At 36.1% G+C, this 24,923-nt stretch overlaps 3 protein-coding genes across 3 annotated transcripts in view; all 3 read left to right on the forward strand.

Moving 5' to 3' along the window:
• The window catches only part of LOC137387759 (tRNA (32-2'-O)-methyltransferase regulator THADA-like), a 48,760-nt gene that overhangs the window by 18,775 nt on the left and 5,062 nt on the right, over positions 1 to 24,923 (forward strand). Inside the window, exons 5-12 of the mRNA XM_068074264.1 lie at positions 13,065 to 13,207; positions 13,850 to 14,010; positions 16,856 to 16,956; positions 17,281 to 17,429; positions 17,754 to 17,819; positions 19,893 to 19,983; positions 20,876 to 20,936; positions 22,086 to 22,276. Coding sequence (XP_067930365.1) covers positions 13,065 to 13,207; positions 13,850 to 14,010; positions 16,856 to 16,956; positions 17,281 to 17,429; positions 17,754 to 17,819; positions 19,893 to 19,983; positions 20,876 to 20,936; positions 22,086 to 22,276 — 963 coding nt within the window. The remainder of the gene's footprint in view (positions 1 to 13,064; positions 13,208 to 13,849; positions 14,011 to 16,855; positions 16,957 to 17,280; positions 17,430 to 17,753; positions 17,820 to 19,892; positions 19,984 to 20,875; positions 20,937 to 22,085; positions 22,277 to 24,923) is intronic.
• Positions 1,290 to 4,313, forward strand: LOC137387012 (uncharacterized). The gene is made up of 5 exons (XM_068073292.1): positions 1,290 to 1,304; positions 2,319 to 2,453; positions 2,637 to 2,757; positions 3,410 to 3,555; positions 3,895 to 4,313. Exons 1-5 carry the CDS (start codon positions 1,290 to 1,292, stop codon positions 4,171 to 4,173), a joined length of 696 nt encoding a protein of 231 aa, XP_067929393.1. The 3' UTR covers positions 4,174 to 4,313.
• On the forward strand, positions 8,682 to 10,677 carry LOC137388817 (uncharacterized). The gene is made up of 4 exons (XM_068075271.1): positions 8,682 to 8,808; positions 8,992 to 9,112; positions 9,766 to 9,911; positions 10,251 to 10,677. Exons 1-4 carry the CDS (start codon positions 8,683 to 8,685, stop codon positions 10,527 to 10,529), a joined length of 672 nt encoding a protein of 223 aa, XP_067931372.1. The 5' UTR covers position 8,682; the 3' UTR covers positions 10,530 to 10,677.

The following is a 24,923-nucleotide window of genomic DNA, read 5'->3' on the forward strand; positions in this document are numbered from 1 at the left end:
TCATCAACTGGTGAGTTAGTTCTCATCCTTCCAATGCATATTTCTTTAAAGATCTTTGACAATTTGGAGGTATAGTTACAGCAGAATTGCATCCAAAAGGGTTGGTATCGCGAAGGAGAGTGCAAAACATAGGCAATGTTCGCTTCGCCTGTGAAAGAGTTAAATTTATCTTCCCGAAATTCTGACGAACTATTTGAAAAATACGACGCCACATTTTATTTGAACGTCACCTCTAATAAAAAGAGGAAAGAGAAGAGAAGGGTTGAAAGAGAAGGGTTGAAAAATAGGGCGTAATGGCGTTCGAATAAAGATTTTACAGTAAGTTCATGGGCAGAGGATGATTATTTCTTGTTTTTGTTATCTGTCTCAAAGGCAATGAACTTTTCTTGTGTTTTAAGAATTTTTTTTCAGCTAGACATGGTAGCAGTATGTAAAGTTGTTTGTGATTGAGTGAGATATAACTCATACCTTCACCTTGTAAATTTTGTTATCAAAGTTCTAACCTCTTTGTCTGATAAATTCTACTTGCCTTAGAATGGAATATTGTTAAGGGCTTGTTTCTAGAGTCAAATTATTTTTACCTAAGGATATAATATCCCTTTTACTGATATTAAGATTGGTAGCGCTGAAATTATCGTAATCATATGTTGATAACTTGTTTTCAACACTGTATTGTTTTCACATTACACTGCGACATTGTATCCATTATTGTCAACTGTGTGCTTGGGTCAAGCAAAGAGCCATACATGTATGTATATAATAAATACTAAATATTAACTTGACCTATCGCCAAGTTTGATGTGGCCCAAGATGTAGTAGCTTCAGGGGCATGATGTGATTGGTCTATACCCTATAATTTTTAAAATTGATTGCTCCAATGGTTTTTCCAGTTGCGAGTTACAAAACCTGGCCTTAGTCAGTGGGTAGAATGAACATACCCTATCAATCTAGTTAGGACCCCTTTGGAATTTCAAAGCGAATTGTTTGCCATTCATTGTCCTATCAGCTATTGATTGCTGCAGTCGCAGGATAGCCAACACTAGCAACCTATAGAATGTCATTGTCGTCGCGCTTGAGCGGGTGGTTTCTTGTAGTGGAAGTTTTGGCATCGATGACTAAATTTGTACTAATGTGTTGGAAAAACCCTGATCAAGGAAGTGTCGTAGATATAAATATCCGGTGAAGGATGGGAGAGACATCATTACGACCGAGTCAGCCAACCTGTGCACGACAGCTTTTAGCTAGAGGTTCTATTCTGAAAATTATAAGAGTCTGTGGAATAACTCGAAATGACGAAAATGATGGTGAGTTCTTTTAGCATTCTTTACTTTTGGTGTCTTAATTCATTAGTATACTGTAGAGTGTCACTTAGCGGATGAACCTGGTAAGGGCAGACAAGGATGGCATTAACTCTATTGTCATTAAACTCGTGCCTCTGATTCTGTTTTATTTAATATCATATGTAACTCTTTTTTCGTCTCTTCATTCTTATTGACCGATTTCAATTGGATAAAAGGAACATTCTCTTTCGTTCCTCTATGATAGTCTTGAGCACTTGTTAACACTTGTCACGTAATAAGACTGTGGCTGCTGTTTACTTTTTTAACTACCGCTACCCACATTAGACTTGGACCTAGAGTTAGGTCTTTACGTACAGGTATTACAGTTGTAAATGAGGAACTAAGTCTAAGTGTAAGTCTAAAATGAGTAGAGAAAATAGAAAAACTAAAATACTTACATATATTCTTGAAACTAGTGTTAGCTTTGAGCTATCCTCTAAATTTATACCTAATCTTAGGTGTGAACTTAGATCAAAAGAAGATATAGAGGAACCATTTTATTTGCCAAAATTAATAAAATCTTATTTTGTCTAGCTTTGCTTCAAGCTAAAATTTACGGCTTCAAGTCAGATATCGTAGTTTTCTTTTCTTTATTTGACTAGCATAAGACACGCTATTGATACCACTTAGAAATATTTTAACGTGAAATTGAATTTATATAATATATATTTAAAACAGTATTAGCTTAAAATCCAATTTAATTTTATAGAGTACTCATCTTTTTTAACCTCAGCCATTTCAAATTGTTAGGTACATGCGTTTCTCAGGCTATATTAGTAATCGGTAATAGTAGTTAGTAATATTAGTAATGTTTGAGTACATAAACCATTACGTGTCTACGCATGTTTATATAAAGGAGTATTATTTTTGTTTAGTCTTTAGTGAAATTTATCCGTGTGGCTTATAAATAGTCTTGAGCTATGGAAATCACTGCTTAATTAATTTTTTTTCTGTGCATAAAAAGTGTTTTTATTTTAGTTGGCTGTGATGGCATTGCTCTCCACAGTTGCCGTCTTCAACGTAGGAGCGGCTCCTTTTGATTTATCACTGGAGACTTACAATATTTCTTTGAGAGATATCAATGAAGAGGCTGCCAAACAAATGATAAGAAGAGTAAGTCGCTCACCTTGAATAGACTTGATTGGCTTTTGACATATCGGTGATTTTGTCTGTCGACTGCTTTTTCTTTGTGTAAACCTCATTTGATTTCACATTTGAGTTGATACTTTCTTATAGTGATCTCTCACTGGATCGTATTATCAATGTCTAACTACTAAATTCGTTTTTGTTGTGTAGCCGAGTTTTGGACAAGAGCTAACCATCTACAGTTCTCTTGCAAACGGATTCATCCACGTAAAGCCAGGGACGACAGGCGCACGCTCTCTGCGTATTAAAAATCGTCGGACTGTAGCTGACAGTAAGTGTTTCACATTTTACGCAAGCGAGTTTAATCTTACCGGGTCAACTTTGTACCTTTTGTAAATAGACAGCACAGATGTCATTTTTTATTATTTCTCAATTAAAGAAAGCCTTGCAAGCCACCTATTTTTATCAGTCAGTATCTCCCTTGTTGACCTAATCAACATTCTTGCATTAAGGCTACAGTCATAATATGTATAATATAGTTGATTTGGGGCAAACTTAAACTCTAATTTGAAGTCCATTTCATATAAAATATTGTGTTTTTTTAATTTAAATATAATCGAATAGCTAATTTGTGTAATATAATATTGTATAATATTGTATATTATATATAATAGTGTATATTAATAATATCAAATTTGCATGTATATTCAAATAGCTGTAAAGCAGGGGGGAGTTTATTGAAGCTTTCCGAAAGCAACTTGGAGGCAAAGGCTCACACGCTGCTGAGAGGGAGGTGGGGGGAGGGGAAACCTTTTTAACCTACCCATATACTTTTAAAACGCGACAATAAGTTTTCACTATTATGTTATAAAAAGTCCTAGTTGAAATCATTGTTATCTCTCAAAATGAATAGCATGTAATAATAATAATATGTAATACTATACCAATGGTACCAGTTATATTATATTCGTTTATTCTTTTAGACAAACTCATTCGATCATGGAGTGATTCTTACGATTCGATTGTCAGCTTCATCACTCGCCGAGCTCTTGTGCCCGAGTCTATTACCTGGGAATTCACGGGTGCGATTGAACGATTAGCTAGAGAAGGCGATGAACTTGTTGCCAGGGTGAGAGTTAGAGATGTTCTTCATGCAAATTCTAACTAACCTTCACCTATCAGGAAATAGCTATTTCAAACATATTTAGTTGTGTTAGCATAATTATTGTTATTAGTAATGATAGTATCTAAAAGTAAGATTTTTCTTTATGTAGCATCATGTAGTCTCGCAGCAGTTGTCACTTCTAGCTTCAAGAGATGTTTTTGGTAGAGTAATATTGGTTAGCTTAGAGCTTTGGATGAAAGATGATTTCATTACAACACCAAGCGTATTCAATTTAAAAACGTTTTATGTAAAGATTAGTGTAGAGCAATCTCATTTGTTTTCATGTTTTTGTTTGTTTTTTAGGTGGTAGAAGAAAAGGATGCGGCTCAATTTATGCTAATGAGATATCCACCATTGTGTGGAGACGCGGAGGTAGTAGAGAAACCACAGTTTGTACAGCTGATGCTTGTAGAGAGAGAGGGAGGAAGTTACCATAGGGCTCTTCTTCATGCTGTTTATAACAGAAAAGGTCAAGTAGAGATGAAATTTCTGCAGACATCGTTTGAAGTTGGTGATGAGTGTAAGAGGCCTGAAAGTCCTTCCGTTTTACCCGGAACACTGTTTATGTTGAGCTATGACTAAAGGAAGCATATAAGCACTGCACATAACACTATTATTATTATTATTTTGTTTAGCTTCTTATTCTTTTGTATTTGTCACGAGGTGTGACTAATCATTTGAAGTGATGATTTGTGTATCTATCAGCTATGATTATTTTTGCTAAACACTATCAGCTATGCGTATTTTTGCTAGACACTTATCTTTGTGTGTACACTATATTCAATCGTTCATTCAGTTGTGGAAGGCTTGTACCTGTTTATCTGTTTACCTGTACCTGGGCATGATAACAAAGTACTTTGCTCTACTCAATTTTATCTTTTATTGGTTATTTTTTGCCTAGTACAAATATATATGTATAACATAACCTGTTTCTATTTTCTTCCAAAAAAATTAGCAACAAGTTAACATCTTTTGAGCCTACGGCGAATTTTTTTCCAGTTCTATTCTGCAAAAGAGCTGAGTGATAGTATTATAACCGATGCATGTGGCAGCCAAAAATTATGAATTAAAATTTTTTTTAGCTAATCACGAACGATTGTTGATGCAAAGGTTTTTAGTTACGACTTTTTGCTAAAAACTCGACAGCATTAGCCAAGCCAACTTCTGTAAATAATTAGCAACTTTTGGAATCGCCTTTTTATTTCTTGCCTTCTGATAAGCTGGTGGAATCTATGTTTTACTCATGCCATGAAATGATTTGGCGTATTTGCAATATCGCCTATGAAATACACAAAAGGCATGAAACAAGCTATGGTGGCAGATGGCCAGGGCCGAGAGAGAAGACTGCAGACGCTGTTGCGACCAGGGCCAGGCGGAGCCCTGACTCGGTAGATGACACAGCCCTTGGTAACACTTCCAGTCGGCCAAGGGTCGGCTGCTGAGTTGGCCTTATAACTGAGGGGTGGAGCCTAACAACTGCTGTTGTAACAGAAAGATAGAAGGCTTCGACATCCGTACATCATTTAATCATTTCTGACAGCTTAACATTGATTTAAAAGTCACCTTTTACTAGGGAGGAATCTGTGTCTCCTCTGAACAAATCTCAAATGAAGCTGACTTTAGATAGGAATTGAATGGAAACTGTAATCTGTCCAATTAGAACCACTCATTTCAACAGATCAAATATACATTAATTATTTTTCATTCGTCAATTATGAAGACTTACGAATAGAGAGAGTCGGAGATATTATTCAGCTTGTTCACATGTTAACAAGCAATAAATGTACAATGTTAAATACTGTAAAACCTCTATTTGAACGTCACCTTTTTTGAACACCGCCTCTATTTAATCGCCACTATAGAAAAATGAAAAATGAAGTACCATCCTTAAATTGAATGTCACCTTTATTTGACCACCACCTTGACATTCTTTACTCTCTTATAACCCACAATAGCAACTTCCACTAGAAGTGTCCACAAAATCGTACTAATAATAACTCGGTTTCATCAATAACAACTAATTCTTTCGATAATTCTGTTCATATCGAAGTCTCTTTCTAACTCCGAAGCTTTACAGTTTTTTTTGTTAAAACTTTGAACACAACACCATAGAAAAAATTAATAACTGTAGCAGGCTAATATAGTAGTTGCTTGTTCAATTAGGTCTTGATACTCTAATATATGTGAAAAATGGTTTAGCAATTCGATGGAGTCTACTAAACTATTTTGAGGCTATAAACCCTTGCTTGGGGTGCATGTGGTCTAAAGGTTTTTCATTATTTGCGCCGAAAAGTTTTCTAAATAGCAACACGTAAAAGTTTTGCTTTGCTAAAAAATTGTTTGAACGCTAATATCGACTAGTTCAGCAGTGCAGAAGAAGAGTTGAGTTCAGCAAACATTGTGTTGAACAATCAAAAGAAAATGAAATTGTTCCAAACGAAAGCAACAATCAAAACGCAGCTGGCCAAGCAAATAATGCAAATATTTTGGTTTCCAAAATGTTGATTTTTGTTTCTGTGTGTATTATAAATATGGTTTATCCTTGCGGCTATCTAAACTTGACTTACAATATATCTACCCTCATAACTCCTCTTCTATTGCACATAAAAATCAGTTTTTGCTGCAAAATGTAGCAAACATCGATGAGTGCGATGAGAAAAATATGCTTTCAAATTTAGGAAGAAATCAAAAATTTAAGCTCCAACAACTTGCAACGCAGACTATAATATCATCGTAGGTAATTGCAAGCAATAGTCATCAACTGGTGAGTTAGTTCTCATCCTTCCAATGCATATTTCTTTAAAGATCTTTGACAATTTGGAAGTATAGTTACAGCAGAATTGCATCCAAACGGTTGGTATCGCGAAGGAGAGTGCAAAACATAGGCAATGTTCGCTTCGCCTGTGAAAGAGTTATATTTATCTTCCCAAAATTCTGACAAACTATTTGAAAAATACGACGCCACATTTTATTTGAACGTCACCTCTAATAAAAAGAGGAAAGAGAAGAGAAAGGTTGAAAGAGAAGGGTTGAAAAATAGGGCGTAATGGCGTTCGAATAAAGATTTTACAGTAAGTTCATGGGCAGAGGATGATTATTTCTTGTTTTTGTTATGTTGTTTTTGGTCTCAAAGGCAATGAACTTGTCATGTGTTTTAAGAATTCGTTTTCAGCTAGACATGTTAGAAGTATGTAAAGTTGTTTGTTATTGAGTGAGATATAACTCATACCTTCACCTTGTAAATTTTGTTATCAAAGTTCTAACCTCTTTGTCTGATAAATTCTATTTGCCTGAGAATGGAATATTGCTAGGGGCTTGTTTCTAGAGTCAAATTATTTTTACCTAAGGCTATAATATCCCTTTTACTGATATTAAGATTGGTAGCGCTGAAATTATCGTAATCATATGTTGATAACTTTTTTTCAACACTGTGTTGTTTTCACATTACACAGCGCAATTGCATCCATTATTGTCAACTGTGTGCTTGGGTCAAGCAAAGAGCCATACATGTATGTATATAATAAATACTAAATATTAACTTGACCTATCGCCAAGTTTGATGTGGCCCCAGATGTAGTAGCTTCAAGGGCATGATGTGATTGGTCTATACCCTATAGTTTTTAAAATTGATTGCTCCAATGGTTTTTCCAGTTGCGAGTTACAAAACCTGGCCTTAGTCAGTGGGTGGAATGAACATACCCTATCAGTCTAGTTAGGACCCCTTAGGAATTTCAAAGCGAATATTTTGCCATTCATTGTCCTATCAGCTATTGATTGGTGCAGTCCCAGGATAGCCAACACTAGCAACCTATAGAATGTCATTGTCGTCGCGCTTGAGCGGGTGGTTTCTTGTAGTGGAAGTTTTGGCATCGATGACTAAATTTGTACTATTTTGTTGGAAAAACCCTGATCAAGGAAGTGTCGTAGATGGTATAAATATCTGGTGAAGGATGGGAGAGACATCATTACGACCGAGTCAGCCAACCTGTGCACGACAGCTTTTAGCTAGAGGTTCTATTCTGAAAATTATAAGAGTCTGTGGAATAACTCGAAATGACGAAAATGATGGTGAGTTCTTTTAGCATTATTTACTTTTGGTGTCTTAATTCATTAGTATACTGTAGAGTGTCAATTAGCGGATGAACCTGGTAAGGGCAGACAATGATGGCATTAACTCTATTGTCATTAAACTCGTGCCTCTGATTCTGTTTTATTTAATATCATATGTAACTCTTGTTTCGTCTCTTCATTCTTATTGACCGATTTCAATTGGATAAAAGGAACATTCTCTTTCGTTCCTCTATGATAGTCTTGAGCACTTGTTAACACTTGTCACGTAATAAGACTGTGGCTGCTGTTTACTTTTTTAACTACCGCTACCCACATTAGACTTGGACCTAGAGTTAGGTCTTTACGTCCAGGTATTACAGTTGTAAATGAGGAACTAAGTCTAAGTGTAAGTCTAAAATGAGTAGAGAAAATAGAAAAACTAAAATACTTACATACATTCTTGAAACTAGTGTTAGCTTTGAGCTATCCTCTAAATTTATACCTAATCTTAGGTGTGAACTTAGATCAAAAGAAGATATAGAGGAACCATTTTATTTGTCAAAATTAATAAAATCTTATTTTGTCTAGCTTTGCTTCAAGCTAAAATTTACGGCTTCAAGTCAGATATCGTAGTTTTCTTTTCTTTATTTGACTAGCATAAGACACACTATTGATACCACTTAGAAATATTTTAACGTGAAATTGAATTTATATAATATATATTTAAAACAGTATTAGCTTAAAATCCAATTTAATTTTATAGAGTACTCATCTTTTTTAACCTCAGCCATTTCAAATTGTTAGGTACATGCGTTTCTCAGGCTATATTAGTAATCGGTAATAGTAATTAGTAATATTAGTAATGTTTGAGTACATAAACCATTACGTGTCTACGCATGTTTATATAAAGGAGTATTATTTTTGTTTAGTCTTTAGTGAAATTTATCCGTGTGTCTTATAAATAGTCTTGAGCTATGGAAATCACTGCTTAATTAATTTTTTTTCTGTGCATAAAAAGTGTTTTTATTTTAGTTGGCTGTGATGGCATTGCTCTCCACAGTTGCCGTCTTCAACGTAGGAGCGGCTCCTTTTGATTTATCACTAGAGACTTACAATATTTCTTTGAGAGATATCAATGAAGAGGCTGCCAAACAAATGATAAGAAGAGTAAGTCGCTCACCTTGAATAGACTTGATTGGCTTTTGACATATCGGTGATTTTGTCTGTCGACTGCTTTTTCTTTGTGTAAACCTCATTTGATTTCACATTTGAGTTGATACTTTCTTATAGTGATCTCTCACTGGATCATATTATCAATGTCTAACTACTGAATTCGTTTTTGTTGTGTAGCCGAGTTTTGGACAAGAGCTAACCATCTACAGTTCTCTTGCAAACGGATTCATCCACGTAAAGCCAGGGACGACAGGCGCACGCTCTCTGCGTATTAAAAATCGTCGGACTGTAGCTGACAGTAAGTGTTTCACATTTTACGCAAGCGAGTTGAATCTTACCGGGTCAACTTTGCACCTTTTGTAAATAGACAGCACAGATGTCATTTTTGATTATTTCTCAAATAAAGAAAGCCTTGCAAGCCACCTATTTTTATCAGTCAGCATCTCCCTTGTTGACCTAATCAACATTCTTGCATTAAGGCTACAGTCATAATATGTATAATATATAGTTGATTTGGGGCAAATTTAAACTCTAATTTGAAGTCCATTTCATATAAAATATTGTGTTTTTTTAATTTAAATATATTCGAATAGCTAATTTGTGTAATATAATATTGTATAATATTGTATATTAATATAATAATGTATATTAATAATATCAAATTTGCATGTATATTCAAATAGCTGTAAAGCAGGGGGGAGTTTATTGAAGCTTTCCGAAAGCAACTTGGAGGCAAAGGCTCACACGCTGCTGAGAGGGAGGTGGGGGGAGGGGAAACCTTTTTAACCTACCCATATACTTTTAAAACGCGACAATAAGTTTTCACTATTATGTTATAAAAAGTCCTAGTTGAAATCATTGTTATCTCTCAAAATGAATAGCATGTAATAATAATAATATGTAATACTATACCAATGGTACCAGTTATATTATATTCGTTTATTCTTTTAGACAAACTCATTCGATCATGGAGTGATTCTTACGATTCGATTGTCAGCTTCATCACTCGCCGAGCTCTTGTGCCCGAGTCTATTACCTGGGAATTCACGGGTGCGATTGAACGATTAGCTAGAGAAGGCGATGAACTTGTTGCCAGGGTGAGAGTTAGAGATGTTCTTCATGCAAATTCTAACTAACCTTCACCTATCAGGAAATAGCTATTTCAAACATATTTAGTTGTGTTAGCATAATTATTGTTATTAGTAATGATAGTATCTAAAAGTAAGATTTTTCTTTATGTAGCATCATGTAGTCTCGCAGCAGTTGTCACTTCTAGCTTCAAGAGATGTTTTTGGTAGAGTAATATTGGTTAGCTTAGAGCTTTGGATGAAAGATGATTTCATTACAACACCAAGCGTATTCAATTTAAAAACGTTTTATGTAAAGATTAGTGTAGAGCAATCTCATTTGTTTTCATGTTTTTGTTTGTTTTTTAGGTGGTGGAAGAAAAGGATGCGGCTCAATTTATGCTAATGAGATATCCACCATTGTGTGGAGACGCGGAGGTAGTAGAGAAACCACAGTTTGTACAGCTGATGCTTGTAGAGAGACACGGAGGAAGTTACCATAGGGCTCTTCTTCATGCTGTTTATAACAGAAAAGGTCAAGTAGAGATGAAATTTCTGCAGACATCGTCTGAAGTTGGTGATGATTGTAAGAGGCCCGAAAGTCCTTCCGTTTTACCCGGAACACTGTTTATGTTGAGCTATGACTAAAGGAAGCATATAAGCACTGCACATAACACTATTATTATTATTATTTTGTTTAGCTTCTTATTCTTTTGTATTTGTCACGAGGTGTGACTAATCATTTGAAGTGATGATTTGTGTATCTATCAGCTATGATTATTTTTGCTAAACACTATCAGCTATGCATATTTTTGCTAGACACTTATCTTTGTGTGTACACTATATTCAATCGTTCATTCAGTTGTGGAAGGCTTGTACCTGTTTATCTGTTTACCTGTACCTGGGCATGATAACAAAGTACTTTGCTCTACTCAATTTTATCTTGTATTGGTTATTTTTTGCCTAGTACAAATATATATGTATAACATAACCTGCTTCTATTTTCTTCCAAAAAAATTAGCAACAAGTTAACATCTTTTGAGCCTACGGCGAATTTTTTTCCAGTTCTATTCTGCAAAAGAGCTGAGTGATAGTATTATAACCGATGCATGTGGCAGCCAAAAATTATGAATTAAAATTTTTTTTAGCTAATCACGAACGATTGTTGATGCAAAGGTTTTTAGTTACGACTTTTTGCTAAAAACCCGACAGCATTAGCCAAGCCAACTTCTGTAAATAATTAGCAACTTTTGGAATCGCCTTTTTATTTCTTGCCTTCTGATAAGCTGGTGGAATCTATGTTTTACTCATGCCATGAAATGATTTGGTGTATTTGCAATATCGCCTATGAAATATACAAAAGGCATGAAACAAGCTATGGTGGCAGATTGCCAGGGCCGAGAGAGAAGACTGTTGAGGCTGTCGCGACTAGGGCCAGGCGGAGCCCCGACTCTGTAGATGACACAGCCCTCAGTAACGCTTCCAGTCGGCCAAGGGTCGGCTGCCCAGTTGCCCTTATAACCGAGGGGTGGAGCCTAACCAAGTCAGGAGACTATATAAGACACCGCAAACGCGACAGAAAGCATAGCACCTATAAGTCTCACACTGTCCAGTTAATTATATGTTTATTGCATACTTAACTGTACCTTTATATATATACTGGTGAAATATATGCTCTCATTGTCTTGTACTCAAGTGGTCTAACTTTTGAGGAACGAGTAGAGAAACTCATTTGGTTCCTTTACTAAGCCTAAAACATGATTTTCAGATCTTGCACTTATCACAAGTTGTTCACATACCTTTGGCTGTTCTTACACTACCACCTATCCGCACAAACATCTTCGACTGCAGTTTCGGCTGTTCGATTTATATAGGTGGAAAGTTGATTTTAATGGTAACTAATTTCAATTTACAGGATGCATTTTATTACCTCAGGCCGGTATTGATGCTACTGGTTCATGATTTTCAATCGAGTTTTCTCCAAGTATTTCTTTATATTGACTGCCATGCTAGCATGTTGATTACACTAGCCCCATGGCTTTTGCAAATTTCTAGCTGTGCTACCCGGCGTTGCTCGGGTATTAAAAATTAGCTTATAAACAATTGGAGTTGCCTGCCACTTGCTATAAGCCTAGCTTATTTGCCAATGGATAATTTGAGTAAGCTTACTAATAAGAGCTACCGCTTCTCATGACGTTACGTCCTAATAGAAATGTGTAGCGTATTTGTTCCCATATAGCTACGTATATCGCCTCATGCATACATCAAGCTTGTGTGGCTGAATCGGTAAGGCGGGGGACTGGCGAATGGAAGGGTCCGATATCAAATATTCTGCTAAATATGGATTCTCTATTCCAAGATTTTAATAGCTATAGCTGGAACTACACACATATCCACATACATACATACAAACTTTGAGAAATATAGATGTATTGATGGGTACCGGTATCTGACAGGAATCAGTTGTGAATTAGGTTTAGTCATATTTATACAAAAACTCATCTATTTACCGGACTAATCTCTAACTATTTATTTGATTAACTAACTGTTGCCCTTTTTTATGATGCCTGTATGATAAAATTTGAAAAACATTTTATTTTGAAATGAAATTATTGCCAAAAAAGTAATATATATATATATACTAGCCGAATGCCTGGCATTGCAAGGGTAATAGAATAATCACCTAATAGATTTGAGTAACTTATCTGGAAAACTTGATCTTTACTAAAACATTACCAGCGTTTTGGGCCAGCTTGTCAATTGTTACGCGTAATGGTCAACAGCGCTAGTTATTAACTTCAAGCAAGCGCTTCAAGCATGAGTATTTTAACCAATGTAATGACTATTTGCCCAATAACTCTATTGTATTCAGTGTAACTTGATGGTTAAATTCGCCATATCTAGATCTGGAGATCAAATCCAGTGCCATGTGGATTTTTCATTGCCAGATTTCAATTGCTATAACTGAATGCAGGGTTTAACAAACAGACATAGACAAACGCTGAGACTTATATTTATATAGATATATATTCTTTCTAAAACATATATATGCTTTCTCTGAAGGTATTACCTGATGAGAGCAGACTTGTGTTTGCCTGAACAGGTCTGTAGTGATTAACTAACAGCTAAGTACTCTTTATGTTGTACATTATAATATATATATATTCTTTTCTATCTTGGCAGGAGTTCATATCATCGGTAAAGTGTTTAGCTGAAAGTCCAATTCAAACAGTGAGATATCAAACCGTGACACACCACTTCTCAGCTATTGTTACAGCTTTCATTCCACACTTGATAGCATGCTTGCAGCAGCTTGCTCCCGACCGGTAAACTCTAACACTTCTATGTAATAAGTATACTTTTAATACTTCTAGTAATAATTTTTTGTTGTTTTATAAGTTATCTCCTAGCCAAATTGGTCTCACCAAAGCCATATCCGCCTGTAGTATTTGTTCTTGTTTATTTTTACTCCAAATTGTGACTGAAGCACAAAAATGTGTTTATTTTGATCACAGTTCTGCAGTATACTTGGTCACATTTTTCAAATCAAGTTTAAGCTGATTTAGTAATTTGAGATTTTGAAGTTCAACCTATCTGGTCTTTGATTGGGAGTTCCAAAACCTATCGGTAACTTTATTGCTAATATCTAAAATGTTCTGTTTTCTTATCATTCGCCTGAAGGAAGTTTCATCATTTTCTGTTCAACATTATGGAAGTGAACAACTCCAAATTAATGTATATCGTGCTTAAAAGCCTAAACTTCCCAGATATTTTTTGATGATTACCATTTGCACCAATATTTAGGGTTAGTTATAGCTCAAGTCTCCTCATTCGGTGTAAGTATGTGTCGGAGCTTCAAGGTAAATATTCTGTTAGCAGTTAAGGCTGCTTTGAAACTCTCATTGGTTGGAAGCTTGTTGAAAGTTTAAAATTTAAAATTGGTTCATGATTTATATATATTTATATAGGAATGGCAGGAATGCAAAAGCTCACATCGAGAATGTTTCACTGGCGCACACTGCCTGCCAGATTTTCTTCAGACTCCTATCCATGCCTGGCCATTCCAAAGAACAGGCCTTAGAATGCTGTCAAAAAGTAAAACCCCTTCTAGTCGAAGCCTTACTTAAAGGTAGAAATTGAGGGTAAACAGTGAGGCATACATCTGATGTTCTACTATCTAAGTAAAACTACTAATGCATTTCTACTGGTGTATTACTACTGATGTACTTATACTGGTGTATTACTACTGATGCACTTGCACTGATGTATTACTACTGATGTACTTGTACTGGTGTATTACTAGCCTACTGATGCACTTGTACTGGTGTATTACTACTGGTGTACTTGTACTGATGTATTACTACTGATGTACTTGCACTGATGTATTACTACTGATGTACTTGTACTGGTGTATTACTAGCCTACTGATGCACTTGTACTGGTGTATTACTACTGGTGTACTTGTACTGATGTATTACTACTGATGTACTTGTACTGATGTATTACTACTGATGTACTTATACTGGTGTATTACTAGCCTACTGATGCACTTGTACTGGTGTATTACTACTGGTGTACTTGTACTGATGTATTACTACTGATGTACTTGTACTGATGTATTACTACTGCTGTACTTATACTGGTGTATTACTACTGGTGTACTTGTACTGATGTATTACTACTGATGTACTTGTACTGATGTATTACTACTGATGTACTTGTACTGATGTATTACTACTGATGTACTTGTACTGATGTATTACTACTGGTGTACAATCACTGATGTTCTATGTTGATGCCAACTACTAATGTTCCACTACTGGGCTACTACTACTACAAGGCTATTAATGAAAAAACTCCTATAAACAGGGTACTTGGATGGAAAAACGTGTTTTTAATTGGTCGAATTCACCAGTTACACTCAAAAAGTAACAAATTACTATGTAGTGGTTATTATCTGCAATAAAATGTAACATTGTTATGTAGGCCTGCAGTACTGTATGGAGTTCTTACCTTTGAGACCGATGGTAGCAGCTAATGGTGGTGTAAAAGACTTGACATCTACACATTCGATACACTACACTTTTGTGACACACGACTCGCTTTCACCGGCACTTTTAGCTAGCCTTTTTAAAACTTTTTCAAACTGATCCGGCGAGAAAGACCAAGCGATATTGTTCTCATCGGTGACTTCTCCCATGCTCAGCCACTTAGCGGCCGTATTGAGAACCGTCTCGTATGCTCGTACAGTGCGCCCTCGCCATACGATTGGCATCGTATAGCGAAAATGTCGTACAGAGGGATATAGAAACCCATAGTACTTATCTAATGCATAAAAAACCTGGTGATAATCATCACAATTTAATATACACACTGTACATAATAAAAATTAGTAGAGAAATAGAATGTTAACCTTAGCAACTATAGTTAATGACAGTAACTTTAGTGTATTTAGTGGTTATGGTCTGCAATAAAATGTAACACTACAATGTACAACCTGTATGTACAGTAGCAACAGTGTGTATTGTAGGGAATTTTCACCTTCAAAACAGACATATAATATAAACCTTGAATTTAACTTAAATGAATTTAGCTTACTAAATACTCATTTAAAGCTAAGTTTTAGTATGTATTTTTAACTATCTTACTGAACTATCTTACCAAGTGGATCTTACTAACTATCTTACTGAATAACAAGAAAGCCCGAGCGATGCTGTTCTCGAAAACGACCTCTCGCATATTTGACAATTTAATGGCCATCGGAGAAAATAAGAACTTTTTTTACTGTATCTTTGGAGTGATGTGACTAGAGCTGGTACATGCAGTGGGCAGAGCATAAAGGAGGCAAAAACGTATCAATGCTAATTATGTTACTGTACGCTTGAAAATAAATTTGATACGTAATGAAGGAAATTTTTGTTAGCAGGCTATGGGAAGTTGTCCGATCCCTGACTCTCTGTTTGAAGGGATCACAATTGAAAGGGAAAATATTACTGCTTTTCACACGAGGAATGCTGAACTGAGAGAAATAAGTCATCGTATCTCTTTCAGATGATGTAAGAAGGTTTTCGGCGAACAGCATATTGGTATCTTTGTTATTTCGACGTAATAAGCACACCGTCTGCCAAATTTGAATTTCGATTAAAAATTTTTATTGAATTTGTATGGCGAAGTAGGATTCATATGGGGAGGATTAAAAACCATTGTGTTCCACTTTGTAAGGCAAAAAATCATATAACAGGGACATTTTAACCCGAGGGCGCGCTGTAGTTCTAATTTTTTTTGTATCATATCTAAAAATTTTTATATTTTTTGACACTCATATCTCAATACATTACTGCACAAATATACTACTGCTAGATGAATGCCTACATTGCAAGAGGGATAAAAACAGCTTATAAACATTACCTTACCTACTATATTACCATTATACTACATTACCTGCAACTGTTTATAAGCTGTTTTTATTACCCTTGCGCCGGGTATATGTGGCTTAGCCTTGTGGTTACGCACGCTTATTTGTAGATTTGCGATTTGAACGTCATGATTCAAATCTACTATGAAGGTGATTTTTGTTGCTATAACTTTATCGCCATAACTGGCGAACAACAGACAGACAAACATTTAGATTTATACATATAGATTGATCTGCTGCTGTTGTACTACTACTACTACATCTGGTTTAGCTCTAATGATGTGGTACTTTCCGTGTATAACTCCTGTTTTGTCAATGAAAAGTTCATTTTATGGTCTTATGAACTATTAAAACTGTGTGAGTCTTGTGCCGCTCTCAAAATGGCTCTTGCTGTTTCCAGATTCAAATGTCATTTATTACAACCGTGGTTTAGTTTTACTCACACATCGTATTCATCCGCTCCGTGGGCATGTATGCTTAGTTTTATAATGGTCTACAAGGATAGGTAACACAATTGTTGCTTTCAACTTTGCTTGACAAGACCAATATTTTGTTAAAGGTTATGGTAACATGGATCTACTGATATCTATTGGTCTCTGCATAGCTCAGTTAACTAACCGTGAGAGTGATGGTGAAGATGAAGGTGACGTGTTGAATAAGGTAATATATGATTTTCAACTCATCGTTTGCTGGTCAGATAGAACAACTCCCATTTGATCACTTTCTAGCTAGACAGAATAATTCTCATTCCATCACTTTTCAACCAGATAGGATAACTCCCATTGCTGCAACAAGACTACCACTCTTGAGCTACTAAGCTATCCAGTTCCTTTGCTACTCAATTGGTCATGAACAGCAGCTGAGATTTAGTGGGGTTTCTCTTCACCGATAGCCTTAGTTTCTCATGGTAAAATTCTAGAAACTGTAGTCGAGCCACCATACAACACAAACTGGTTTATGTCGTGCTGGAATATGAATTTTCAGGTTGAGTTGCTGCTGACTAGAGACTCAGCTGTCACTGATCAGCACTTTGTGCAGTGCTGTCTTCTGAATGGCATCATCAGCTGCTTCAAACATTGTCCTCTTGCCCTCCACCAGCTCATACTTCACACATGCTGTCACCTAACCACTGTGTGAGTTGCCGGAGATTCTCTAAAGCTTGAGTTGTTTGTGTGTGCTGTCACACGCGTGCACACATGTGCAACCTTAACAGTCATTACATTACTGTTACCTGATGAGTGAGATGTAGGCATACTGCTTGCTACTAGACTCTTACAAAATAGCATTGTAGTGATGACAAGTATTCTCATTCATGTTTAAAAACAATAGGCATATATATTTATTTATAATATGAGGAGTGCTTCACACCAAACAGATTTGTAGCGCTTTTACTTAAAATTTACTTCACTCCCTATATTTTTTCTATTATTTATGATATGTATATATATATCTTGTAGAAAGATGAATACAACAAACCTTCTTGTCTTCATGAAAATGTTGGTAACTTGGACAAGCTCACTCAGGTATAGTATACATATATGGCATCTCATCTGCCATGCATAATATCATTATATGCATTCTATTCTTTAAGTTTACACATTCTCTGCTACATGTGATGCTGTGCATATCGTATGTCTCCAAAGAATCTCTACATGTGAAGTTAATTTCTCTGAAACCAGTATTTCAGCACCACGGCGCTAAATTTTTCAACCCTACTATAGCGCTGTTTTATTATAGGCGGTGTTCAAGTATAAGATTAAGTAATAAGTTAAATAGAGGTTTTACGATATTTCTTTATCTGCTTTGCATATCTGATTTTTTTAATGTTGGAGCTGGTATTTCTATCAGCATGCCTTGTATTTCCTGTTTTTTCGTAGCATGAAAACCTTTGATAGCTTCTTAATTGCACATAGCATTGAAACAAATACATTAGATAAAACCAGACTATTGTTATGTCCGGACATTGTAAAAATCCGGATATTAAACAAATCTGGGCATTGAAAATGGAGTACTGTACAGTATTGTACAGTACAATACAAGCTGTTTAATGTACTGTACAATACATTAAACAGCCTACCCTAGGACACTTATATTTCGCTAGTATTTAGTTTCGTGAGTAGCATACAGAGTAAAATTTCGCTGCAACTTAATTTCACGGCTTTGATGAGTGTAAAAATATAGTGATGTGAAAATAAATGCAGTGGAACAAACATAATTAGATTCCTCAGGTCCAGTTCACTGGTAAGAAAATTTTTTTGGATCAATTTTGGACTAGTTTGTATTTGTGAACCGCAGGTAGAAATGTGTGGGCGAGATCGATAATGCAATTTGATCGCTTGCTGCCATTTGTTTCTTGGACTATCAATGACGTCTAGGTCCCTGCCGCCGTGACTGATGTAGTACCAATATTGATCTCAAGTATTTATATCACGCGTTGGCCATGGCTCAGGGTTGTTATTGTTTTTAGTTGGTATCAAATTTATCACTACAAAATTATTATTCAATTTTATGACTTTCCCTACCAGACTTTCATCCCCATCAGCTACAAATTCAGTGACTAAACTAATATCATCATCTTCCTCAGTTGTCTTGGTTTTTCTAAAAAAAACTTGTTATCTCAATTTGCTTTGCCATGCTGCTCAGTCAGTGTATTAGCTATAATGAGCTTATCAGAAATTGCCCAATGAGCCCAAACACACACGAACATTACCTGCATTTCTAATATGATGACTTTATTGTGGATATTAATGAACAAAGTTGATTAATTTCGCATTTTCGCTCGTTCATTATGATAGTTTAGTTTCACTCATGACATTTTCATGAGAGGATGACTCCACGAAAGTTAGATGACGCGAATACATAAGTGTCCTAGGGTATATTGTCTCGCACACATTCTCCTAGGCTACAGTATAGTACAATACGTGTACATATACGTGTACGTGTATATAGTACAATTACGTGAGAATAAAATATGGTTGTACCTCCAATACCTAAGATTATACGCATTCTCCTAAACTACGGTATGATACAATATGCATATACAGTATATATGAGAGAGTGAAATATGGTTATACCTGCAATAGGTTACAGTATAATATTATTAACAGTAATAATAAATATTAAATTTACAATACAACACTCTGACAATAAACTCGTAAGAGCCACCTATCGGTCAAATTTGCCATTCTTCAGACAGACATGGCTACGTCGAACAATCATTTGTCTCCAGGACGTTGTCCGGACAATTGAAAATCTAGGAAGTGAAGTCCAAAGAAGCGGGGGTCAACTGTACTTGTTCACATTTTGCTTTATGTGTTGGAAGAGCTGATCTTAGTCATCGCGGTTTGACTGTACAAGAGTACTGAGTACAATCTGTTTCAGCTTCTTGTTTATGTTCAGAAGTCTTACTTCTTTCCGTTGCCCTCACCTTTAGTTATATTTTCACTCGGTAGCAGGAAAACAAACCTGCTCCAGCATTTTTGTGAAATTTAATCAAGGTTTGTGCAGGCTTGTTATTTTATAGTAGAGAAAATTGGGAAGAGCTCAAAGAAACTTACCTAATTCAATTTGACATGCTGATTATGCATTCACTGTAGCCGTGAGCCGCAAGGAAGAGATTTCATTGAACAGGAGGCATATCAGCCGCTACTAAGTTATCTCTGGCTGGTCTGGGAACATTCTTCTGAGGTTTGTCCTCTCTTCACATCAGTTTCTCGCTTAGCTCTATTTAAGGCATTAGCCAAGTCATACTAACTTTGTATTTATTGTATAGCTAGAAACTTATCTGACACCATTTACAGATATGGAGATTGTGGTTGTCTAGCTAATTGGTCAAGGTTCGTCCATTTAGTGCAGTTTTTATAAACCCTTTGTCTCTGTGACAATTTACCTGTCCAGTATTCATTCCAAGTCGACATCACCGTCTATTGGCTAGTCATAAAGGTCATTATCTAAAAATAGCTGAAAGCACCTTCTGGCTGTGTCTTTGCTGTACACTGGGTAGCCCAAAGTTTGCATAAGACTAACATATTTTTCTAGTTTATCATAACTTCGGCTTGCAGCCAATGTGGATAAAAATATTTTCTTTTTTCACCCCGCACGATTTACATAATTTAATGGTATTAGCAATTCTATTTTGAAGTTTTTAATGGAAATCATCTTTGCTACCCTAGCTCAGTTAATGAAAGCAGCCATAGCCCTGATTTAATATTTGGCTTCTCTTTTTTAGATTATTGGTTATTTGTATATATTACATAATCTTAAATGCAAATCAGCAAGTTACAATGGGAGGAATGTTTTGGCTTTGATTGTGCCACTATGATTACACCATGATGGTGGTATGACCTGTCCATCAAGTACATGTACTTGCTTAATTAAAAACAAAATTGTTTCGGAATTCAAACAACTGGCTTTTAGAATAACTTTTGCTTAAAGACTTAACGTTTAAAGCTTTACGTTTAAAGTTTAACACTTTGTCGTAGGGACCGCAAGGAGCTCTTTATCACAGTGCAACTTGCTACATTCCATGGCCAATGACATTTTTTCACTATGCTCAGGTTCTGCTACATTTATGTTGTAGACTGTAAGACAGAGCAGTAGAGAGGTCTTTGCAAATCTCCTCAGATCTGTCAGCTCAAATGGTAAAGTAATATAGTGAATATTTATTTATCCTGATATAGTGGGTATTTAAGTTTGCATCTCTTGTCTCTTTGTGATGCTAGGTTACACTTGTGATCATATTTACAAGCATTAAAATTTGCCCAAGATTTAATTGCAATTAATCTAGGTCAGAGACAAGTTTTATTTTGCGCATTCTCATTGGTTGAGAAGGTAATTCATTAAGAATGCAGGAGTTAGTTTCTATACTGAGATTATCACAGCATATAATGCTGATTTCAGTCTGCCAGTTTTATTACAGTAAACCATGGTAACTGCTGCCTTGTTGTATAATGGCTGCCTTTTGTCTCATACTTTCTTGAGCTAAACCCCTATAGTCTATGATGGATTAGTAACGGCTCATACCTCCAAGGTCTGTGGTGGTTAAATAAATGCAGAGATGTTCATTCTAAATTCGTTTGTCACCTCATAAACCTCCCAGTTCTACTTCCTAAAACACCTAAAACTCTAAGCTCTCCTTCAACTGTATAGTGCATTTTGGAAAAGCTTTGCCGGCGACTCTTTGCGAAAGTTGAACAGCGCTGAACTCTGGCGTTGACCGACGGCAACTACCCTTGGTACTTGGCGTGTAGGTTCATATTTCACCGCTGATCGTCTTGCTGTGTTGTTGCCAGTATTTGCGGTGTATATGGAAACCAGACTAAGGGAGCAGCTGTAGTCTAGTGGTCTGGCATGCCTGATCTCCATACAACCACTATAGATTCAAGTCCCGAAAAAAGGTACTGGTGGTGAATGGAGTAACAGTTAAATTGCTCTCTACAACTGGGTTTGTCTCCAGTCGTCGAGCCTCCCTCGCCACAGGACTCAAACATGTCCAGCTTAGACCACAGAACCATTGCTTTGAGCAACAATGCTTTTAAAAAAGTGCGCACAGCCTCTGCTTGCAGTGAGTTCAGCAGACGATGGTGGTCGGCCTTGGAAGCATTACTCACATCAACTGCACTTGCTTTGTTTTTGCTGTTTACACTGCTTGAGATTTTAAAATACAGCATGTAGCGGCATTCACAAGGATGTTCAGGTGTTGAGCAGTTTAGCTGGCATAACTACTAGCATGCCAATATTGAAAGCTGTAATACCGTATTACTGAGGAGTTATGCTCTCTACTTATGTAGATATGAGATTAGAAACTCTCCAGTTTCTCAAAAAGTATTCATGGCTCCACAAGGGAAAATATGGCTTTCTTCATGAATATGTACTCATAGCCGGGGTGGAGGAGACACTCCTCCATCTCAGTGAACCTGGTGCAACATCTTTGCTGTTGGAAATCCTAGGCTACATCAAATATCAACATCTGGCTAACTACGTATGTAATAATTATTATTTACCAGGTCTGATCGTGCTTGTATTTTCATCGTAAAATGTTATAGCTCTGTAGCTTTATGGTGCATCTACATGTATAAAGTCTTCAATCGTTGTTAATGTTTGCTTGTTTGTGAAAACTGAGTAGTCTCTGTCGTTTTGGGATAGCTAGAGTTATGGCTGCTAGAAGTCATTTCTTCTATTGTAAATAAGAGGAGAGGAATGAGTGAGCATTTCTACTGCCCTAAAGTAAGTTATAGTTGAATCGATGAAATGACAAGAGAAGGAAATCGGAAGGACATTTAATATTTTGGTTATTTCTAGTCTGTTAACACTGTGTGTGTTGTGTGTGTGCGTGTGTAGTGTGTGTGTGTGTGTGTGTGTGTGTGTGTGTGTACGTGTGTGTGTGCGCCGCGTGTGTGTGTGTGTGTGTGTGTGTGTGCGTGTGTGTGTGCGCCGCGTGTGTGTGTGTGTGTGTGTGTGTTTGTGTACATGCGTGTGTGTATAAACGCAAACCCTGTGCGTTTTACATATTTTACCTGATTTTATCCAAACTTTACACACCCACTCAGTGCCTTCCGCTATGTCACCAAATACATTTGGTTTCAAAACCTGTCTGATTCCTAAGAACTGGCCTCATAAACACCCACCTGCTGGTTATTTGAATGAGGCTATGAATATTCAACGTACTCTTTGCAATCACTGTGTTTCCATGCTTCGAATGGGTTAGGAGTTGCTTCCATTCCAAATTATAGAAACGGTAAAATCTTAATGAATTCAATACCATTTCCCTTCGATAAATTAGTGTAAAGGTATTTGCTGTGACGGCACTAATCGACATCATAGAAGCACTCACCATTGATGAATCGGAAATTATAATACTTGGCTAAGCTCTCCCCGATGGAGGTAAAGAAAATTTCAGCACACTTCAGCCCACAATCAGGCTAGTCTCCGCTATGAAACCTTGCTACTGCTCCTCACTACCACCATTTCTGCTCAGGTTTTTTGCATTTATGGGAACATTTACATGACAAGGATGGGTTGTTCATATGAGAGATTAAGACGACGAAATAATTACTTTGTAATTAAGAATGATGAAATAATTACTTTTTAGTGCAAGGAGTTGACTGCACATGAATTGAAAAGTGACTGTGACCCAAAACCGAGTCTACTTCAATGTGTTTTGTTTTTAAAGATATTTCACGAATCTTGAAAATTTTGATTTTGTCGGCTGTAGACAACTCCTAATCCATTCGAAGCATGGAAATTAAAAATAAATGTTACGTTTGAGCAAATATATTACTCTACATCTCGAGTAACTTTCACCATAGGATCTTCGAAGTTTCTGAAAATACTGCAGCTTTAAAAAGCACAAAAACATTGATGAAAAATGAAAATTAAATGTGAATTAGTACGTAAATAATAAAAAACACCATTGTTTCAACTTCATTTATTTAGTCTAAGTTGATTAAGTTGTGCTGTGCCTCTCTATCCCCTTTTCCTCCAAACTACCCGTGTCCCACTGGTCGTAGCCTGTGCTCTCATTGTTGTGCAGTTTCAGTGAAGTGACCTTCAACCGAGTTTGCTGATCATTAGCACCTTATGACTGACTGTTGTATGTTACATTCAATTTAGTTTTTATATGCAGTGTATTTGTTTTGGTACTTTTTTTAACTACCTCAAGTCTGTATCATTATATCATTGATTCTTTACATCGAATTAAACAAAGTACGGTCTACTCTCACAGAAATAGCTTGTTTTTATCTATTAGTTTAAAGGTTGACTTGCAACAAAATTCACATTATGGTTATTTGGTATCAAAAGATTCACCATGTCTTACTCTGTTGTGTTGTAGGTGCAAAATATGTGGAAATGTGATTACAAGCTCCTAAAAGCTCAAAAAAGAACAGTTAATTGCCGCCGTCACAAAACCGCCGTAGATTAGAATCTCTTTCCAAAATGGCTCAAATGGGACGTAGTTGTACAAGATGGCTTTTGTTTACACTTTCACGCAACCTCATTCGTCGAAATATTTTCACAGATATACTTCACGCATTCAATAAAACCATGTCTATTGTTCTTACGCGTCTGTTTTATCGTCATTGTAATGCTGTCACTTTTAGCGCTGATATCTTATAACTTACCGTAAAAATTTGTTTAATTGTTTAACCTTAGCTCGAAGGAGTACATATCATTGTCTGATAATCATGACGAGCCTGTTAGTCACCTGTGATAATCGAAAATCGCTGTAGAAATTATTTGCGAAGTATTGGGTCACATGATCAGATTATGACTAGATGATTAGACCAAGTCGAAACAAAACTGTAAAGTAGCGAGCATCTATATTTGATACGGGGTCTTCGGTAAAATCCGAAGTGTTTGTCATAAACTAGTGCTACGAGAAGTTTTATATTGAGCCTTTTATTGGCCTTTCAATTCACGTGAGAACATCACATGACAAAACAATAACCAAATGTAATGACAACGTCAGAGAAATAAACAGATTCCAATCTACGGCAGCTTTTCGTTTTTGAGCTTTTAAGAGCTTGTAATCACATTTCTACATATTTTGCACCTACAACACAACAGAGTAAGACATGGTAAATCTTTTAATACCAAATAACTGTAATTAATGTAAATTTTGTTGCAAG

The sequence above is a fragment of the Watersipora subatra genome, chromosome 2, assembly GCF_963576615.1.
Source record: "Watersipora subatra chromosome 2, tzWatSuba1.1, whole genome shotgun sequence".
NCBI lineage: Eukaryota > Metazoa > Bryozoa > Gymnolaemata > Cheilostomatida > Watersiporidae > Watersipora > Watersipora subatra.